This window comes from Zootoca vivipara, chromosome 2, assembly GCF_965207765.1.
Source record: "Zootoca vivipara chromosome 2, rZooViv2.hap1.1, whole genome shotgun sequence".
Taxonomy (NCBI): Eukaryota; Metazoa; Chordata; class Lepidosauria; order Squamata; family Lacertidae; genus Zootoca; species Zootoca vivipara.
In genome coordinates this window covers 80,790,403-80,805,566 of record NC_142584.1, presented here as the reverse complement: position 1 = coordinate 80,805,566, position 15,164 = coordinate 80,790,403, and the positions used below count along the sequence as shown (strand labels likewise).

Here is a 15,164-nt window from a genome sequence, read left to right as displayed (position 1 = left end):
CAGTCTTGCCCTATAAGGATCCGTATTTTGCCAGCTTCACTCTTAAGCCTACTGTGTTTCAAACTAATCTATTTTCTACAAATTTCAGTAAGTTAGCTACAGTTAATGTGCAAGGGCTTAATACAAGCACAAAGCAAAACATCAGAATTAACACGACGACTACTCTGCAGGTCAAGGTTCACTGTTTTACCCTTCTTATAGATGTGCAAAAATACTGTTGGGGTCCTCTACATTTTTACTTTATTTATTTATCTATTTTATTTCTATACCACCCTATAGGGATGCGGTGGCGCTGTGGTCTAAACCACTGAGCCTAGGGCTTGCTGATCAGAAGGTTGGCGGTTCGAATCCCTGCGATGGGATGAGCCCCGTTGCTCGGTCCCAGCTCCTGCTCACCTAGCAGTTCAAAAGCACATCAAAGAGCAATTAAATAAATAGGTACCGCTCTGGCGGGAAGATAAACAGTGTTTCCATGCGCTGCTCTGGTTTCGCCAGAAGCAGCTTAGTCATGCTGGCCACATGACCCGGAAAAACTGTGGAGAAACGTCGGCTTTTTTATACTGCCCTATACTTGAAGGTCTCAGGGTGGTTCACGTTAAAAATTGCTTACATAAAATTAAAACAAAAACCAGATCTCACACACACGGAAAAGTGCCAGCATTTTAAAAAGGGTATAGAATGTCAGGTCAGGCAAAGTCCTGGTTGAAGAGGAATGTTTTTGTCTGGCGCCTATAGATGTATAGTGAAGGTGCCTGGTGAACTTCCCTGGGGAGAGCATTCCACAGACAGGGAGCCACTGCAGAGAAGGCCCATTCTTGTGTTGCCACCCTCCTGACCTCTACACTGTGTATAATGTGGATATGTATACTCTCAAGTCTGTAACTATCAAATTTATAATCTACAAATAAGAGATACAGGAAGGGAAAAACAAAAAACAAAAACAAAAAACCACTAATGAAAGTGTTAGAAATTTTCAGTTGATAAAACCTTTGTGTATGGCAAAGGCTGGTTTTATATATCAACTCCAATCGTTTAAACCTAACAGACCAAGCCCATTCAAAATCCAACGTTCTGTATCTAAGGCATTTCTAACAACTTCAGAACAGGCCACCCATAAGTTGGCTGCAACCTGCTTTCCTAGTTTCCCATTCACCCCTTACAGTCTGAGCTGCACCTATTAACACCACAAAAGACAGACGGTCAACTTCACTTTTGATTCTGTAAAACAGCTAAATTAGGTGCCAAGAAACGAAGCATTTACTGCCTAGAAACTGCCATGCATTCGTCTGCAATGTTCCCATATGGGCACAAGATTAATGCATCCAGAATCTTCAGCCTCCCTTTGTTCATTTGCTGTAGAACACTAATAAATTTGAAGGAACAGAGGCTGGCTATAGAGAAGAGACTTTGAAATTCAGATTTTTCAGTTAAGCTAGTTGGGCACGGGCCAGCAAAGCATAGCATGTTAACTCCCTGTGACTAAGGTGCATATCATGCGGCAGTTCTGGAAATTAATCCCTTGGATAAGGCGTTTGGGAATAGAAGTTACATTTTCACAGGGCCCGGAGCAGTTTAATGTTTGATAAGTAGTATTTGTCACTGCTATGTTTACAGACTGACAGAGCAAAAGATCAGACTGCAATGTTTGCTTACTCCACCCCTTATTCACTTTAACCAGCTCACTCTCCCCTTCCGCCTCCAGAACCTCTATCAACGTTCGCTTCAAAAATGCAATGTACATATGGTTCAGTGTTCAAATAAGGCAGTATTTCTCAACAGTGCCACCACCTACTATGATTTTCAACCACTGACAGAATGCTGGCAGAATGCCAGTGTTCAGTTTCCCGAGTTTATCTCCGCTTCCTTTATCTAAGCTGGGAGCCTATGGGCCAAATATTCTACACAGCACCCAGAAAATGGGTCACATTTTTGAATGCTCTCCATGCAGAAGTGGTTCCCGGCACACAATAAGCCAGCATCACCTGTGAGTTAGGTCCAGTGTAGCCTTCTCCCAAATGTGCTAGTTTATGACACACAACTTGGATAACTTTAAAGGACGATCAGGCTATTCTTGGCCGCTAGACGCAATGACTATGTACTGCCTACACTGTCAGACATCATGCCTCTGAATACCAGTTGCTAGAAATCTCAATTGTGGAAAGTGCTGTTGTACTCAAGTCCCACTTGTGGCCACTGTGAGAACAGGATGCTTGGAGAGACGGGCCTTTGGCCTGAACCAGCAGGGATGTTCTTGGGACACGCGGGGAACTTTTTATGCGAGGAAGCATTTACAAACAAGGCTCTATGCAAATGGGTAGAAACCACAATTCTACAATTCTGTAAGGAAGCAAGAGTAAAATGGCTTAGCTGTCATCCGTGTATCTTGGATTTGGTAAGCATAGGGAAAAAATAGTACTTTGAGGTGTAAGCAAGCCAGGAACAGTTAACTGGCTTCCAAAGAACACAGTCAACACGCGTCAGCCATATTTTGAAGACAGCCCCTCAAATGCACCCCACCACTTGCAAGCTTGCTGCAAGTTGCTGGAGCTTAGTACACAGCACTACTGTTTTCCAAAGTCATAAACTCCAGTTCTATTTACACCAGCCAGTGTCACAAGCGGCATGCCAAAGAGAAAGCTGGCATTGAAGTTTCTGCTACCAAGATCCAACTAAAACAAAAGCCTATAGAACCCAGCTATTCCAAATTATGGACACCTAAAAGTTGCACAAAATACCCAAAGGCTCATCTCAGCATGAGCTTAGATGAGACACCACCTGTATCAATGGACCAATACAGATGCCCGGCAGTGCAGAAGCCAGTGTCTGCTCTGCTAAGGATTACAAGAAGAGTTATAGAAGGATGTTAAGGATCCAATCCAGAATGACCTGTTGGGTTTTTCAGTTTTGATTTACATACAAGGACCAACAGAAACACCACTCACCAGAAGCACACAGCAGTCACTATACTTAAACTGCTAGGGGCGAAAATGAAAGTTGCAGCTAGCAACATAATTTTGAACATAAAGTGATAGTTCAGCCAAACCACCCCTGGGAGAGGAGATCACAGTCCTCCTCTGGGTCCTGCTGCTATGATGCTGCCTGGGGCCAAGCCATGAGACAGAAGAGAGATCACATTAATACCCCCTTATAGGAAATCCTACCTGCTGTACTGGAGTGTATCTTACAGTGTGAGAATAATCATAGTTGTCAATTATGTCCAAATCTTTGACAGCATCTCCTGCCATCGGCCCACTGAACTGAACATCCAGAGGGGCTTTTCCAGCACCTTTTGTGAACACAGTGAAATGTGTTGGCTTCCCATTTTCCACACCTAAGTAGGAGAAAAAGTAGAATTTATCATCACCCCTTAAGGCATATTCAGAAAGAAGGTGTGCCATGCTTTCTTTTTCTTGTAACAGAATGAAGACACCAGGCTAAGACCAAACTGGACTCTTTGTGACACAAATTAAGTTTTTTTGTATCAATGGACTGATCTCTCCTAAATGCAGAATTGTATAGGTAAGAGCCAACAGTGTCCTAGTGGATTTCCCCTTCCTTCTCCTTCCCACTGCAGTCCCCTAAGGCTAAAGAACACATTTTGGACACAGGGAGCTGTGAGAGAAGAGGAAAAGCAAGTCCTTTCTGCTTAAGTGGGAGTCCATTGCACAAGGAATATGCGCAAACTGGGTATTGCTGTGTTTTAATATGAAGACAAAAGAAACAAGCAAACAGCTATCAAGACAGCCCCCCAAACTTCCACACTCACCAAGTTAAGGTGAACTCTCACCTGTTTTACTTAGTCCAGGCCCTTCAGCCTTCACCTTGCTTGCATCATGTGATGGTTCTACTTTCACTCTGAAAGGACTTGTAGGGATTTCCTTCAAGACAAAAAGAAAAGCTTTGATGCAATACAAAGTTTTTTTCCCCCAAGTAAGACAGTACAAAAGAACTAGCTCATGAGACACCCGGGGCATCTTTCCAAAATGTATATCTTCAAACATACACCAGACTATGAAGTGATTGATTTCCTTCTATTTAAAACAAAGAATACCAAAATGAAATCAACCGTTTGTGGCAGAGATAATCAATTCTGTGTGTGTACTCAGAAACCCTAATATTAATCTAATTTTCTGCTCCAGAAGATCGAAAGGCAAATGCTGATCCTGCTTAGAACACCCTTGGCCTAAATGCACATATCATGGAACATTTCAAGTGGTCATTCAATCAAATGCCAGAGTGTGGTCAGATACCCTATAGAGAGGAAGTGATGCTTTGCATGGTGCCTTTTCTGCCATCTGTTGAACAAGCATTCCTATTTCTTGGTGTGTGCCTTTTAGAAGTGCCCTACATTCTTATTTAACTGATGCTAAATGAGAAACTTGTAAGGACTCTTGTTTGGAATTAGTTCCAACTACAATCACAGAGCAAGAGAACACCAAACTTATTACCCTTTTTTTTGTATTATCTGTGTATTAAACAGGTTTCATTTCTAAAGAGCAAGCACTGAATTTCATTTTACTCTTCTAATATTAGTGACAACTGCAAGGGAGTCAGAAACAACTGCAGAACATGAAACCAAGAGCCCATTAAGTGGTTTTTTATCTGCTACAACAATCTCTATATATCAGATACGTTTTTATAATTGCTGTTCATTGTCATAAACCACCCTGAGGACCTTCAGGTGTGAACCCCTGAGAGGTGAAACAGAGCTTAAAATAAATCAGTCATGCAATAATGCCATACATACAGAAACTTCAGCTAACCAGAGAGCAATATAACATGGCATCTCAACTCCCCCCTCCACCATAACTACACACCTCTCCAGCAAACAGCACTTTGACAGTGTAGCGCCCAGCTGCAGGGGGTGTGTATTTAACTGTGAACGTGTCATTAGCATTATGTATGATGCCAAAGTCTATGTCCTGCTCTTCTTCACTCAATACGTGAGCATCACATTTAATGCCCACACTGACATCACCTAGGAAGAAAACAAAAGTATCAATTTGTTAGTAAAAAGACTTCACAATTGCTCCCTCATATCACTAGTTGCGGCTTGACGCCCAGTATGGAGAACCTTAGGCCTTCCAGATGTTGTTGAATTACCAACTCCCATCTACCCCTGGCCACTGGTCATGTTTGCTAAAGCTGATAGGAGTTGCATTTCAGCAACACTGAGAGCCCAAGGCTCTCCACTCCTGCTTAACACATTTACACGGACTAACAGCTTTGTCAGCCACTTCCAATAGCACATTTCTTTCTAGAACAGTTCCACTGGAACAGCAGCAAATAGAGCTTAGGTTAACAGTGTTAGTGATTCTGGTTTTACCTTCTCCTGCCTCTGTGCAGTCTACTGTGAAGTGTGTAGGTTCATTGGCTTTCAGACCAGTTCTCTCCACCCCAGGTCCAATAACTTTCACCTTCTGGGGATGACTGCCTTGCCCAATCTGGACCTAGGGGGGGAACATTTCATCAAATTAAAAGAGGAGCCACTTTGATTACAGTAAGTATTAGACAATATGGAGACAAAATAAAATCATAAACAGGAACCTAAATACAGTGGTACCTTGGTTTACAACCATAATCCGTTCCGGAGGTCCGGTTGTAAACCAAAACAGGTTGTAACCCAAGGCACGCTTTCACCAATGGGGCCTCCCAAAAAAATGGGTTGCAATCCAAAAAAGGGGACACGCACTTCCGGGTTTGACGTGGTTGTAATCCAAAACGGCTGTAATCCAAAGTGGTTGCAAACCAAGGTACCACTGTACATGGTAACAAAACCTGTAGCAACCCCCAAAAAATAAAAATGGATTTAAGAACTGAGAGGACCAGAAAACATGAATATTTCTGAATCTGCTTTATTTTATGGTCAGAACTTTTCCTAATCTCATTTACATCTTTAATGGTGCATTATTATTATTATTTCAATTTATATACCACCCTTTATCAAAAGATCCTAGGACAGTGCACAACATTAAGAACACATTTTGCAGTGCATAATTATAAAAACTTAATAAAAAGCATAATAACAGAATAATAATAAAATAGTCATAACAGTTTTCCCCACCCAAGCTTTAACAGGCCATAGATTATTTAATGGCCAAAGGCCTCGGTAAAGAGGAATATTTTTGCCTGGCACATAAAGATGTGCAACGATGGCACAAAGCAATTGAACTTTTGGTTACAGCAGTGGTGGAGAACATCCAAATCAGACCCACCAAGCCTCTCCATTTGGCCTACAAGACCATTTAGGCCTAAACCACATCGACCTGCCCTACAGCCTCATATGATGTCAAGGGTGCTTGGGGAATAGGGCTGAAATGGAATTTTCAGGTACTGCTCAGCAGCACCAGCAAAACTGTTGGGTCTTGCAAGCACGTTTTTCTTTTAAAAAAACTGGTCACCTGGTATCAGGTGACTGACAGCTGGGTGGCACCACCCTTTTGTCAAACTTGGCCTGCAAGCAGGTGAGGGAGATAAAGATCCAGCCTGCCAGATGGATCTAGTTTTCCACCTCTGGGCTCAGTGTAATACCACCAACAAAACGCCAGTTAACATAAGCAAAGGTTTGTGCATAAGGCATGGTATGACATGCTACAACTGGAGGTTAAAGAGCTGCAGCTATTTAGCTTTTAAAACTTACCCTGTAAGGACTATTGGGCACATTAGCTCCTCCCCAAGTAAGAGCAAGTGTGTGCTTGATTGGTTTTGTTGGATTGTAAGAGCAGGCATAGATACCATCCGGCTTGCTTTTCATCTGGATGTCAATAGGATTCCCTTCTGCATCCTGTAAAGAAAAAGGAAGAACGTGGATCCTCTTAAGAGGGGCGACATACAGACCGACATGGTTTTAGAATCCTATCACTGCTGGTTTACCACAAATGATGGCGAGTCAAGAGTCTTCAGTGCAAGCTTACTGGTCAACATTTAAGGCTTCCATGCAGAACATGTTCCGATACCTTGTGGCACCGTATGATCTTAACGGTACATAGAATGTATAAACGTTTTGAAGGCAAGAACACAATAGAGATATAGAGGATGGAGACGTGTTTTGTTTATCTTCTCATCTACAGTCCTAGTAAGTGATGGAAGCCCTTCCTGTTTTCTCTTCACTGCCACCATGTACTGTAAAGAGCCGTAAAACTTGTTCCACTTTAATCCTACAGGCTATAGCTAGATTTCACAGAGCAGGCAGATTGTAATATCACTTACAATAATTAATTATTATTAATTAATACCACTTAGGACCAAATTCACACTAAAATGTGTTGCTAGAACCACGTACCAGAAACCACCTGGGTAACAAGACCAATAGTGCAATTCTTTCCTATCAAGGAATAAACCTGACCCTGTATCTTATAAGGACTTGGGCTCACACACTCACCAATATGGCAAATGCCAGGACCAGGCTAATGGCCCATCAAGTCCAGCATCCTGTGATGCCTGTGGCCATATGGCATCTTAAGTATTTCTGCCCGTCAGACTAATACCCTTAAGAAGAAAACTCCCAACTTCTGAACACAATTCCAAGGCTACAGTTCCAGATGACTTGGTGAGAAGAAAATGCAGCCTGGAACTCTGGACCTTACTTGTGCATAGATCCTCAGGGGGGCACTCCCAGCTTCCTTTGTGTCAACTGTAAACTCTGCAGGGTTGTTCACAATGCAGCCAGTCCGCTCCAGCCCTGGGCCGTAAGCTTTTACCTAAGGAAGATCAGCAGAAACGTAAGAAAATATGTCAACATACCTTTACAGGTTGTTAATAGCTCAGGCTACAATGCCCAAAGTTTGTTCGAGTGAGATACCTGGATATACCTTGCATGTCACTGCTAAAGTAAGTACCGGTAGTTTTCCAGTTGATGTTCTTGGGAACATCTTACAATGCAAAAGCATACATGCACCAGTGCCTAAATTTGCAGCGGTCCTCAATGGAAGGAGCTTTTCCAGTAGTGAACTTCTTACCTGGGACAGACTCATATCTGGTGTTGCCATGTCACTGGACAAGGCAGCAACTTTTCCAAAACACCGTAGGTTTCCTTTAAATTGGGGCTAAATCCTGACCTTGAATACCCTCTAGCACAGTTTATACAGAAGGCTGACAGATTAACAGCTTTTTTAAAAAAAGAGGCAGCTCCTCAGATACTTGCCTTGTCAGAGTTGAAGCCTGGAGAAGCAGGCTGGATGAACGCCATGTAGGGGCTGTCTTTGATATCTTCATCATCACACATGATGTGAACAGCATATTCGCCAGGCTCTTTGGGCCAGTATTTCACATCGCACGAGCCATCATTCTGATCATCACATTCAATTTTGGCTTGAGATGGGCCTTCAATGGCAAAACCTAAAAGAAGCAAACATGTTAGCAGTGCTGTTAAGATGTGCCATGCTTTAGCTATAGGACTCAAAGACCTTGGGTTGCCTGTTCAAAACCATTTTTTAAATCAACAGCATTAAAGCCTGTTCAGCTGGTTTTGTTTGAGGTAACCCTTATGTGAGCTGAAACCATCTATTGCAAAGCAAACCTGAAAACTCACTGCAGTTATTGTGCTTCAGGGGCCATGTGCTAAATTTCTCATCACTTTCGTCAGAAGTCAGTTTAGTGTTGTGGTTAGTATGCTGGACTGGGTGGCCCTGGGGCTAGTCACAGTCTCTCAGCCTCACAGGGTTGTTTGTGAAGTTAAAGTGGGGCTAAAGTGGGACAAAGAAGAATAATATGTGCCACGTTGAGCTTCTAGGAGGAAAAATGGCTTATAAATGTACCCATTAGTCCTTGGTGTTATACGAAAGGCAGGGTCAATAATGAAGTTACCAGAGACATTGTAACCTTCACAAAACCATGAGAAACAAAGGCATCACCAACATTTACTGCCTGTCATGCTAAAACTGGGCAGAGGACAATGTCATTGTTCTTGTCAGAAGTGCTATACAAACCAATTTCTTTTAAATCCAATTGGATGCGATTCCACACCCACTGCAATGTGATGTTGAGAGACTTTCTCCATGTGAAGTTAGCCAGGCGTCACATAAATGCAATAACCATTTAGCAAAGCAGGGCAAGCTAGGCAAGTTCTTACCTAAGGATCCAACTTCTGGGCCAATGGATTCTACCACAAAGTCGGCAGATTTACCAACAACGCCTTCATGAAGGCCTGGCCCCCACGCTCTTACTTTCTGAGGACCAGGTTCAGGGCCTACTTGAACTTCAAATGGGCTATGACAGAAACACCAGAAAGCAGGATTAGGAACAATTAATATCAGATACTAAAGTTGGGCTCAAGTAGAGCTACAGAGATGTAGCTAATTAGAAACATTGTCCTCCTGCGTTTTTGTAAGCACCTCCTGGATTGGATCCAGACTTCAAAAAACCTCTTCCTTTCTTTTCCATTTCTGCCACTGGATTCAGATCAGATAGATTGGGTAGGGAGAGGATGGATATGATGCACCTGGGACTCTAGGAAAAGCTTGGGACTGAAAGCAGCAATGGTCAGCACTACCCTTCCCTACACTGTCAACGATTCCAATTACAGCCTGAATCCAGAACAAGGCAGAGCTTACTGTGCAATCACCTCTGTCCAGCTAAAAGAGTAGGAGCTGGGAGCTACAGATAGATGAAGTGGGAGCCTAACCTCTATGTGGTGCATCACTTGGAAAACAGACAGGGACCGACAAAAGTTAAAATACGGCAGATATTCCAAGGTTGCCTACATTAAAATTCCACTCTTTAAATAAAATCTGAATAATCTTGGTGCTACCAAATAGTAGCACCAAGATTACAATAGATTATTGTATTTTAATATCCTTCTGGAATTCACCCAGAGTGGCTGGGGAAACCCAGCCAGATGGGTGTGGTATAAATAATACATCATCATCATGATCATTATTGTAATCTGATACCTAGAAATACAGATGAAAGCTTGTGTCACAATAAAGTTTGTTGGCCTTTAAGACACCACATGATTTGGTTTCTTTTTACTGCAGCTGACATGGTCTACCTCTTCAGAAATTGAAATATACAATTTGTCCAAACAGGGTAGTACCCTTGTACTAGACACTACTATCCGTTAATTTGCTCTTGGCAGCTGTGGAAACTTAAGCAGTTCCAACATGTTTGGTAGGGAATACACATCCATTGCTAAAAACAAACAAACCTGTTCTAACTCACCTTTTAGGGATGTTGTGGCCTCCCCATGAGATTGTCACAATGTATTTTCCTGGGGTTACTGGATAGTATTCAAAGGCATACACGCCATCCACATACTCCTTTTGTTTCACAAGTTCCTCCAGACCTTCTGCAGAAATACCATCAATCTAGTTAGCCTTCCATAGTTACAGCCTCGATCCTCTGGTTACAGGCAACTTTGCCCCTTTCCAGTATTTTAAGAAAAATTGCTAAGAATGAAGTCATTTCCCCTCCCCCCAACCAAAAATAGTTTGGAAGGAGGAGAAATGGCCTCTAAGTTGTCATGCAAAAAAGATGGCATAAATATTTCCAGAAGAGATCGATGAGTGAAAGTGTTACGTTACCTCGCTTAACTCATTCCCTTATGTTATTCCTTAGTCTGAAGAATTATGCGTGTCATGTTAAAACAAGGGAAGCTTAAGCTTCATCAGACCTCATGACCACAAGTATTTGTGGAATGCCTACTTGATTTAATTTTCCTGCAACAGTCTAAATATGCCGAAGTTTGTTGATACAAGCCTATTGTCTTTAACAGTGCACAGTTGGCAACCCTGCCGTAGCCAACGCTTTAAGCACATTACAGCTCGCAAGAGGCCCACCAGAATCCCCACCAATTTGTACAAGGCTGAAAAGGATTGCCATTCATTTTGATCTGGGGCCAGAAGGTAACAAAGCCCTGCATCTATTTCAAGCCATACTGTGATTCAATAGTAGAAAAAGGTGTCTGCCATATGATCAGCAAGCCAGCGGGGGACTTTCTGTCCATTATGACTCTTGAATGGAGCATTAACATGCTAATGCGAAGCAGAGGGGAAATGATCCCCGGGGTTCAGTTTTGAGTACCCATTTTTAAGGTCAGAAATCCCAGAAATGTGTAAAATTTAGTATCCTGAACTGCTAAGTTTCACTTATTATTTTACCAAGTCTGAGACAGGGAAAAGAATGACCGTCTGAAATCCTGAAACAGCCAAGTAAAGTTGCATAAAAATTGACAGATCATGTCCAAGTTACCTCAAGCAGCTGAGGAGTATTTCAAACAATAAATACAAGTACCATTAGTTTCCAGTATTTACACATGGAATAAGCTTTGAACGCTGCCCATGTTTTGCCGCAAGAAATATCCTTCAAAGATGTTCACCAAGAAATGCATCACACATTACTTCCACCCAACCGAAAGGGAATGCCAAATTTGGGGCAGACATTAATTCCTTCCCTTTATGTTCAGCTTCAGATATAAACCAGAAGCTAGACCTTCCCGGTTGTAAATTAGAACTTAAAGTACTACATATCCAGATCTGCACACCCAACAAATAGGGCTTTGGACTTAGCGTTCCAAAACAGCCCTTCCCCAGGTAAACCGCTTCTGAAGCAGAGGGGAACTCCTCAGCCACACACCTCATTTGGTTATCAGTCTGACACACACAGCCTCTTATTTATATTCCATTCAGGCAGATAAGCAAAGAAATGCAGGCACCTGATACCATCCTGTCTAGTTCGGCCTAACCTTTCTTCCCCTTTTGCATGTTTGCTTCACATTTCTTGAGCAATGTTGTCATGAAACATTATTACTGAATGTTTTTGGCTACACACACACACACACACACACACACACACACACACACACACCCTTCTATAGATGCTGAAGTAGAAGTTCAAGCCTTTCCAAACCCACTAAAGCAGTTGCACAGCTCAGGTTACTTCTGTATAAACAGGTAAACAAGGCAGTTATCACACCCAAAGAACCAGTCATTTCAAATTTTCAGCCATGTTTACCTAGTCTCCTCTTGTGCAATTAGATATGAGAGAGAAAAGAGTGGCTCCATTTCACTTCTGGAGTTTCCCCAGGGGATAAAGTCAACATACAGATACCAGAATCACAGGCCGATTGATTACACTTTTAAGCCCTTTGCAAACTTCCCTGGCCCCACCCCAAAGCCCGAGCAATGCTAAGAAGCCAAGCACTTACTTGGTCCTTTTATTGCCACATGGATATCTCCACTCCCTGCGGCTTTAGTATCAACCTTGAAGTCTGCGGTTTCTCTGATCCGAACTCCTTTAGGTTGGAGGCCTCTACCACTGGCACGGCAGGCATTTGGATTGCACGCTGCAAGCGAATTGCAGACAGACATCAATACAGCCTTTGATTCCTAGAGATATTTAACTTAGCCAAGCTAGTCTGGAACGGCTTCTCTCAGCTTGCTTTAAGATGGATGAGATTTTAAGTTTATGAAATGTAAAACCTGAACACCATTTTGCAGGCTTAAGGAGGCAAGACCGAGGCTGTCAATGCACATTATATTAACATATAAATTGGGGGCTGCAGTTTTTCTGCTTCACATGCTTCACTATGTACAAACACAAGTCTCATTTAAATGAACTAAACTCCTAACAAATTTACATCAGCATGAAAGACAGGGGGGGGGGGGGAACTGCAGAAACTTGTTTATTAAAAAAAAGAAAAGAAAAGTATTTTTGGTCTTACAATAGTAAAAGGAGCAAAGTATCCTCATTTTCAAAGTTTCAAAACTTAGGAGAGCATATTGCCTTAGGGCAGGCATCCCCAAACTGCGGCCCTCCAGATGTTTTGGGCATGATCCCTAGCTAACAGGACCAGTGGTCGGGGAAGATGGGAATTGTAGTCCAAAACATCTGGAGGGCCGAAGTTTGGGGATGCCTGCCTTAGGGCATGCATGCAGATGAAACCTTCCAGTTTGAACCAGACCTTCTTTTTCCCAGCGAAGTCTCAGGTTTCAAGGGGTGGGGGGTGAAGAAGAGGGCAAGAAGTGAAACATAGCATGAGACAGGGAGCATCTCATAGAGATGTTGCACCTTGCATTGTTGAGACAGTGTTGCTATGCTGATCCTGCTATTGCCCCTAAATTAGCAAATCCAATCCCCAGAGGAAGCCCCATGCAGATGTGTCCAAAATGAACAATACCATGGAGATGGGAGAAATGTAATTCACACACAAGTGTGTAAACGTGCTTTCCTGAACACCGTCACCATTAGGGAAAGCAGGTCTGTATGCAGAAACCACTGGATACAGTGTGGAAAAGACCACATACAGAATGACGATTTATGGGAGATAAGCAGGCTCACAGTTGTCAGTATTTGGCCTAGCCATGAAATTGGACTGTGAGGCATGCAGGCTTAGGCGCCCAACAGCTCAACTCCATGCATGTCCTTCTAGAGTTGGCAACTATTTCCTTAGAGGGAAAACCAATTCATCCTACGAAAAGCTGTCCTGCTGCAAGCATGCAGGGAATTTTCATCCCCAGCCAATCTGCATTGACTAGTTCTACATCCATCTGTAGATGCAACAAACTGTGGATGTAGCAGCAAGCCGAAGTTCAGTTTCAAGCTCCTTGCAACAAAGTTTGGCAGTTTGTGGTTAAGCCGTTTGACTTCTTGCAAGACTGCCTGAAGCCTGACCTGCTGCTTGCAACATTTTCATACAACCCAGCTACTTCTGCTTAGGGCTACAAACCTGCCGACTAGGTGTTCAGAAAAAACGCAGCAACACAAGTTCACCCTGCACACCCTCTTACCGACAGAGCTTGCCCAACTATGAAGCCAATAGCAGTGAAGTCCAACATCTCACAAATTGAAAGTAGCTCAGGAGAGGTGAGCAGAAGTCTGAAAGCACAGGAGCAGGCAAGGATGGAATAGAAAGCCAAGTGTCAGTTCAAGAAGGGAAGAGAGTTGTGATACAAAATAAAGTGAATATAGTTGGTTTTAAAGAGAAACAGCAAGAAAGCTCAATTCTAAAAGTGTAAGAAGGAACAATGCGATCATTTAGGATGACAAGACTGATTAAACCCAGTTAGTTAAATGTGATAAGATACTATCACTTAAAAGTCATTTTGGGGGGAAATGACTTCCATGCAAGAAATGAACTGCTTTATCCAAGCCAAAAGACTGAATTCCCACATTTAGAGAGTCTCATAGATACTGCATTTAATGTGCACATTTATCCAGTAACATGGTTAAATAGTTCTACATCTGCCCTAAACACATACCTTCACCAACATGAATACCCCAAGGGCTTTTGGGAACTTGCTCTCCAGCGAACACCACTTTAATGGTATGGGGACCAGCTTGAAGAGGTTTGTAAACGCAACGATAGACTTGATTCCCTTTGTCTTCTATTGCAACTTCCACGAGGTTCTTCCCTTGAGGATCTTCAACTTCGACGCTTATATCACCAACACCAGCCCCTAAAAGATACAAAATAGGAGCTCAAAAATTATTTCCACAATTAGGGAAGTCTCCCAGTTTCTTATATTGGCCAGTAGCCATCACAGTGGAAAGAGGGCCGAGTAAATGCACACTCTATATAGCCAAGTTGGGGTGGTGGGAAGTGGGACACCGAGACCATCTCCCCTCAAGAGCACATTGTTTTGAATTTCCAGTTTAGCTTTTCAAAAAAAACCCATAAGCTATTGAATATGATAATGATCCATAACAAAGGGCAGGAGGACCTCAAGGTTTGCAGCCTGAGGAACTTAGTTGCAAAATGCCTGATAATACACCTTTGACATTTGCAGCCAGAATTCTCCTTATCTTTATACCAAGGTCCTGCTTGTTTTGCAGAAAACACTCCTAGATTTATTTAGACTTATGTCTAGTAGTTTTCCTATTTGGAAGGATTTATAAGCAGCTTTAGTTTTGCAATATAGCCTAACAAGACTCACATCCCCAGTTGGGAAAATCCTCGTTATACTCAATTCACAGTCACCTTTTAAAGTTTCTACTGCAAAATTCAAGCACTATAAACTCCTAAGTCTAGTACTCAATAAGTTCGTCTTAAGTGACTTCTTAAGAAACAATAGCGAAGCTACATGGCGAGATGCAAATGGCATAGCTACGGTTATGTGAAGTGGGGAAGCAAGTTTCAAAATTAAGTTATTGTGCATAGTAAATACACTCTTTCCCACTGCCTTGTTCTGATATGTTGGAACCAAAGACCTATACCAAAAAAAAAAGGA

At 42.4% G+C, this 15,164-nt stretch overlaps 1 protein-coding gene across 4 annotated transcripts in view; it reads right to left on the bottom strand.

Moving 5' to 3' along the window:
• FLNB (filamin B) overlaps positions 1-15,164 on the bottom strand; it is a 90,471-nt gene that overhangs the window by 40,403 nt on the left and 34,904 nt on the right. For all 4 annotated transcript variants that reach the window (XM_035106401.3, XM_035106402.3, XM_035106404.3 and 1 more), the window contains exons 8-18: positions 14,196-14,393; positions 12,143-12,280; positions 10,159-10,285; positions 9,071-9,207; positions 8,144-8,337; positions 7,587-7,700; positions 6,641-6,784; positions 5,327-5,450; positions 4,818-4,978; positions 3,788-3,878; positions 3,162-3,331 (exon numbers count right to left, since the gene is read on the bottom strand). In XM_035106401.3, coding sequence (XP_034962292.2) covers positions 3,162-3,331; positions 3,788-3,878; positions 4,818-4,978; positions 5,327-5,450; positions 6,641-6,784; positions 7,587-7,700; positions 8,144-8,337; positions 9,071-9,207; positions 10,159-10,285; positions 12,143-12,280; positions 14,196-14,393 — 1,598 coding nt within the window. The remainder of the gene's footprint in view (positions 1-3,161; positions 3,332-3,787; positions 3,879-4,817; positions 4,979-5,326; positions 5,451-6,640; positions 6,785-7,586; positions 7,701-8,143; positions 8,338-9,070; positions 9,208-10,158; positions 10,286-12,142; positions 12,281-14,195; positions 14,394-15,164) is intronic.